General features: G+C 38.5%; 1 protein-coding gene across 1 annotated transcript; it reads left to right on the top strand.

Annotated features, from left to right (window-relative positions):
- LOC138337714 (uncharacterized) lies at positions 1–4,438 on the top strand. The gene is made up of 7 exons (XM_069287987.1): positions 1–162; positions 1,013–1,181; positions 2,697–2,800; positions 2,895–3,270; positions 3,352–3,480; positions 3,724–3,882; positions 3,963–4,438. Exons 1-7 carry the CDS (start codon positions 1–3, stop codon positions 4,436–4,438), a joined length of 1,575 nt encoding a protein of 524 aa, XP_069144088.1.
- Positions 4,439–6,181: the final 1,743 nt, after the last annotated feature.

The raw sequence follows: 6,181 nt of genomic DNA, 5'->3' as shown, positions 1-6,181 counted from the left end.
ATGCGAATTCTAGATATGCGAACGCAGCTCCTCCAGTCCCAGATCAGAAAGTCTCCTGCTGACTTCAAAAATGTTATCCAGATGTTGGCTCAAAGTATGACCAACCGGAACAATCGAGTTCATGTTTCTCTAAATCAAAATGGTGGATCAGCAACAGCAAGGGTCCGTCACTTTGTTAGGATGAATTAACCTAAGTTCTTAGGATCACAAACTAATGAGGATCCTAAGAATTTCTTGGATAAGATTAAGAAGATCTTTAAGTTAATGCAAGTCACTGGGAATAATAGGATTTAGTTGGCATCATACCAGTTGAAAGATGTTGCTTATACCTGGTACACTCAGTGGAAGGAAAATAGAGGTAGATATGCAACTCTTATTACTAGGGATTGCTTTAGTGAGACCTTTCTGGGAAGTTTTTTCCCAAAGAGTTGAGAGAAGCAAAAGCCCAAGAATTCATGAACTTAAGGCAGGGTAACATGAAATTCCAAGAGTATAGACTCAGGTTTAACCAACTCTCTAAGTATACTCCTTGCATCGTTGCTGACTCCAGGGCTCAGATGAATAGGTTCTTGTATGCAGTGTTGGATTTTGTGAAAATTGAGTGCAAAAGTGCTATGTTACTTGGAGATATGAACATGTCTAGGCTTATGACTTATGCTAAGTAGATGAGGGTCTTAAGCTTAGGGAACATGATAAGGAGAATAAGAAGGCTAGTACTGGGAACTATGACTATTCTCAGTAGAAATCGGGTGGTGGAAATCGCTCGCAAAATCAACTAAAGTTTATATCCTCAGCCCCTTCATCAGCTAGTGTTCCATCCTCTAAGAACAAGTATGACTATAAGGTTAGAGCACCAGGCCATAAGTTTCAAGGAAGTGTTCCAAGCACTAAGACTTACCGCACTTGCCCTATGTGTGGTAAGAACCATACGAGCAAATGCCTCGTAGGAAAAAAAGGATGTTTTGGGTGCAGTCAGTCTTGTCACAGGTTGAGGGATTGTTCTTCTAGACAGGGTCAAGGAGGTGGTAATGGTCGAGCTCAGTCAAGAACTTCATCAGCACCAGCAAGTCGCCCTACTCAGCAGGGTAATTTAACTGGTACAACGGGTGGTCAGTGCCAGAACATGTTGTATGCTCTTCAAGCTCGCCAGGATCAGGAAGGCTCTCTTAATGTAGTTACTGGTGTGTTACTAGTCAAACTTTTACCTTGATATTTATGCATTGTTAGATCCAAAGGATACTCTTTTTTTGTAACGCCTTACATAGCAGTCCAATTTAGTGTTAGTCCAGAAAATCTCTTACAACCTTTCTCAGTCACTACTCCACTTGGAGACCTAATTATAGCTAGAGAGGTATACAAAAACTTTCCTGTCACAGTATCTCAGAAAGTCACCTCAGCAGATCTTCTATAGCTAGGAATAGTAGAATTCGATGTCATTCTAGGAATTTATTGGTTATATTCCTATTATGCGTCAATTGATTGTAGAACTAGGATTGTTTGTTTTCAGTTTCCAGACGAACCAATCTTAGAGTGAAAGGGCAGTATCTTAGCGCCTATGGGTCGATTCATTTCTTACCTTAAGGATAAAAGATGATCTCGAAGGGTTATCCCTATCATCTAGTTCGGGTTAAGGCTTCTAGATCTGAAACTCCAACTCTTGAGTCAGTTCTAGTAATCTGTGAGTGTCGAGAAGTATTTCAAAAAAATCTTCTTGGAGTCCCTCCCGAAAGGGAAATCCACTGTGGAATTGATCTCCTTCCAGATACCCAACCTATTTCTATTCCTCCTTAAAGAATTCCTCAAACAAAGCATAAGGAATTGAAAGAGCAGTTGAAAGACCTTCTAGATAAGGGCTTCATCAGACCTAGTATTTCACCATGGGGTGCACCAGTGTTGTTCGTAAAGAAGAAAGATGGTTCTCTCAGAATGGGCATCGATTATAGACAGTTGAACAAGGTCAATATAATGAATAAGTATCTCATCCCCAGGATTGATGACTTTTTTTACCAACTTCAGGGTGCTATACATTTCTTAAAGATAGACCTCAAATCGGGTTATCACCAACTTAGAGTAAGAGATAGTGACAATTCAAAAATAGCCTTCAAAATTCGGTATGGTCATTATGAATTTGTAGTTATGTCGTTTAGACTAACCAATGCTCCTGTATCTTTCATGGATTTGATGAAAAAAGTGTTTATATAGTACTTGTACTTGTTCATTATCGTCTTTATTGATGATATCCTCATTAACTCTAGGAATGAGGAAGAACATGCGAGTCATTGAAGAATGCTTCTAAAGACTCTCAAGTATCGCCACTTATTCACTATGTTTAGCAAATATGAGTTTTAGTTGCAATCCTTTACTTTTATTTGTCACATTATATTTACCAAAGGTATCCAAGTGGATGCACAAAAGATAGAAACAGTGAAACAATGGCCCAGACATACCTTTACTATAGATATAAGAAGTTCTTAGGTCTAGGAGGATATTATAGAAGGTCCGTGGAAGGATTCTCATACATATCCTCACAATTTACTAGGTTAACTAAGAAGATGGTCAAGTTTTAATGGTCAAATGATTGTGAGAAAATCTTTGCAGAATTGAAAACAAGATTGACTACAACTCCTGTCTTGACTCTACCAGAGGGTTCACATGGTTATATGATCTATTGTGATGCATCTAGACTTGTCATATAGGTTGTGTGTTAATGAGTCGAGATAAGGTTATAGCTTATGCTTCTAGACAACTTAAAGTGCATGAGAAGAACTATCCAACTCATGACCTCGAGCTTACAGCAGTGGTGCTTGCACTCAAGATATAGAGACACTACTTCTATGGTGTTCACGTAGTTGTGTTCACTGAACGATAAGAGCCTTTAGTATGTGTTCACCCAGAAAGAGTTCAATCTTTGCCATAGAAGATGGCTTGAGTTCCTTAAGGATTATGATATGAGTGTGCATTATCATCCTGGTAAGGCGAATGTAATAGCAGATGCTCTTAATAGATTATTTATGGGTAGTGTATCCCATGTTGAGGAAGAAATGAATGAGCTAGTGAAGGATGTTCACAGGCTTGCTCACTTGGGAGTTCGCATTATGAGCATACCACACAGTGGTGTAACAGTTCAGAATGGGGCAGAATCTTCTTTGGTAATAAAGGTTAAGAAAAAGCAACACAGTGATACAATCTTTCTTCAACTTCAGGTTGCAGTCCACAATCAGAAAGCAAAGGTTTTCTCCCAAGGGGGAGATGATGTACTTCGCGACCAAGGTAGATTGTGTGTTTCTGATGTGGGTTAGTTGAGAAATATCCTTGAAGAAGCCCATAGCTCCATATATTCTATTCATGCAGGTGCCACTAAGATTTACCGCGATTTGCGTGAAGTCTATTGGTGGAATGGCATGAAGAGAGATATAGCATACTTTGTGAGTAAGTGCCCCAATTGTCTGCAAGTCAAGGTAGAACATCATACACAAAGAGGTATGACTCAAGAGATTGATATTCCTACGTGGATGTGGGAAGTGATCAATATGGATTTCATCACCGGGTTACCTCGTACTCGCAACCATCATGACTCCATTTGGGTGATACGGGATATGATGACTAAGTCTTCTCATTTTTTGGTGGTCAAGACTACAGATTCAGCAGATGACTATGCTATGATTTACATTAATGAAATTGTAAGGTTGTACGGTCTTTTTTTGTTTATAATCTCAAATATAGGTCCTCAAATTACCTCTCGTTTCTGGAAGTCATTTCAGAAGGGTCTTGGTACTCAAGTTAACCTTAGCAAAACATTTCATCCAAAGATGGATGGACATGAAAATCGTACCATTCAGACCATAGAGGATATGTTGAGAGCTTGTGTGATCGATTTTAAAGGTAATTGGGATGATCACCTTCCCCTTATGAGGCTTTGTATGGGCGTAGATGTAGATCTCATGTTGGTTGGTTTGAAGTAGGTGAAGGAGCTTTGGTAGGTTCAGATTCAGTCATTTATGGTACGGAGAAAGTGCAAATCATTAGAGATAGACTTAAGACAACCCAAACTCGTCAGAAATCTTACGCATATGTAAGGAGAAGGATACTAGAGTTACAGGTTGATGAATGGGTTTTTCTGAAAATCTCACCTATGAAAAGGGTGATGAGATTAATCAGCAGTTCATCCGATCTTCCACATCTCACTCTTGAGAAGTGTGTTGGTGATCAAACCTCTATAGTGTCATTAGAGAGTGTGGTGGTGAAAGATAGTCTTTCTTCTGAGGATGTACCAATTGAGACTCTTGACCGTCGGGTTCGAAGGTTGAGAAATAAAGAAGTTGCTTTAGTCAAGGTTTTATGGAGGATTCAGTCTGAGGATAGAGCTACTTTGGAATCAGAAGTAGCCATGAAAGCCAAGTATCCTCACCTCTTTCCATCCGATTCCATTCAAGCTTGAGGTAATAGTTCCTCTTCAGTTCCAGTCATTCATGCGTGAATTCGGAATTAGAATTATTTTGCCTTAGTTTGTGCTTGCATTTTCATCTTATTTGCATGTTCTCGGAATTCAATTCAGTTAGAAAGTTTGTTCTCAATATCTAGTAGTAGGGTATTGACCTCTATCCCTTTATACAAGCTAGTTTAATCTTCATTCGAGGATGAATGTTCCCAAGGGGGAGATAATGTAACACCCCGTATCCAAAACAGACCAGAAATCAACTTTCTAAAAATCTGCAGGTGCAATCAACGATGGCCATCGACAGACCAATTCTGACCCATGGTCCATCCTACAAATCCGTTCGTGGAGTCATAAAACCCCAAAATCTCTGCCCAGGATAATTTGACTAACTACGGACCATAGGTTCTTCCATCGTTCGATACTTAGTCAAATTTTTTTGGGCTAAGATTTTGGGGGGTTTTGACTCCACCGACGGATGTGTAGGATGGACCGTGGGTAAGTCTATGGTCTGTTGATGGCCATCGTCGATTGTACTTGCAGATTTTATATTGTTTTAACATGCAACAATGTGATATTTACTCATTTATCATACATATTTACTTTATTCCTATTGTTTGTGGCATTAGTCTCTTTGAAATTCAATTTGGGGATAATAATAGAGAAGGTCAAATAACTAATTCTCCCTAAAATTTATTCAATAATTTAGTTAGAGATTATTGATCTAGTTTCTAGAATTTATTTTCATAAGTGTAACAAATTAACTCACCAAACCGTGCGGACACCTACACTAATACTTATATAGGGAAACACTCAACCCTAAACTTAAGCTTGAGATTAAGCATGTCCCATATGATCACACACAAATTCATATCCGAGTTTATTTCACCTTTTTCATTTAACAAGGACCCTTCAAATCATCCAATGTAATTAACATGTAAATATGGTATATACAAGAACCATCCTAAAATATAAACACGAACCCGACCACTCATGGCGTAAGATGTCACAAATATAACATAATAAATAAACTCAGACTCTGATGGAACTCATACACAAACTGTTAATGTACTGGCATGGTAACCGAGCAAACCATTATAAGTACATACTAGGCGTGGCATTTGAGCCAACCATCAGTATTATCTGTCGCTATGGTACTCAAGCAAACCATTATTATTCCTGTAACAGCGAAGTTGAAAGTCAAATTAGAATGGAAAGTTTCATTTGTTTGGGTATTTCTTCAAACCCATGAAACACATATACAGTTCGTAGGAGCATCTATGAGTCATAGATAGCGTTTGTAGGAACTAAATTGATATTTAGGAAAACTCAAGTTTTCAAAGTTGGGTCTACGATTGAGAAGGATAGGCCGTAGGATGATTTATTGTCCCTAGGAAGTGCCCATAGATTTTATTCATACCTAACAAATTTTTGGACTCAAAGTTCAAGACAAAAGTAAGGTCTACGGACTGTAGATTAGCTGAAAAGTCGTAGGACTGACTCGTAGGAGTTGCCCAAGATTTTAGGCCCCAGTAAGTGATTTGACAATTGACTATTATGTGTCGTAGAAAGGTTTATGGACCACAAGTTAAAATCGTAGGTAACTTCCTTAATTTCTAACTTGTGGGTGTTTTGGTCATTTTTTACCCACCAAAACCTAAACCCTTTTTCGGACCTATAACTTATGTATAACCTTTTTTACTCTTACAAACTAAGCCTAATTTCTTCCATTCACTAAAAATTCCC

This window comes from Solanum lycopersicum, chromosome 8, assembly GCF_036512215.1.
Source record: "Solanum lycopersicum chromosome 8, SLM_r2.1".
NCBI classification, from domain to species: domain Eukaryota; kingdom Viridiplantae; phylum Streptophyta; class Magnoliopsida; order Solanales; family Solanaceae; genus Solanum; species Solanum lycopersicum.
The sequence above is the reverse complement of the archived record's forward strand: the minus strand, read 5'-3'. Positions and strand labels throughout refer to the sequence as shown.

Bases quoted from the DNA above. Each gene is read 5' to 3' on its own strand.
- LOC138337714 (XM_069287987.1), top strand. From the start codon at position 1: ATGCGAATTCTAGATATGCGAACGCAGCTCCTCCAGTCCCAGATCAGA. The intron at 163-1,012 runs GTCCGTCACTTT...TCTTCTAGACAG, and splicing joins GTGGATCAGCAACAGCAAGG to GGTCAAGGAGGTGGTAATGG. The intron at 2,801-2,894 runs GTGCTTGCACTC...GTGTTCACCCAG, and splicing joins ACCTCGAGCTTACAGCAGTG to AAAGAGTTCAATCTTTGCCA.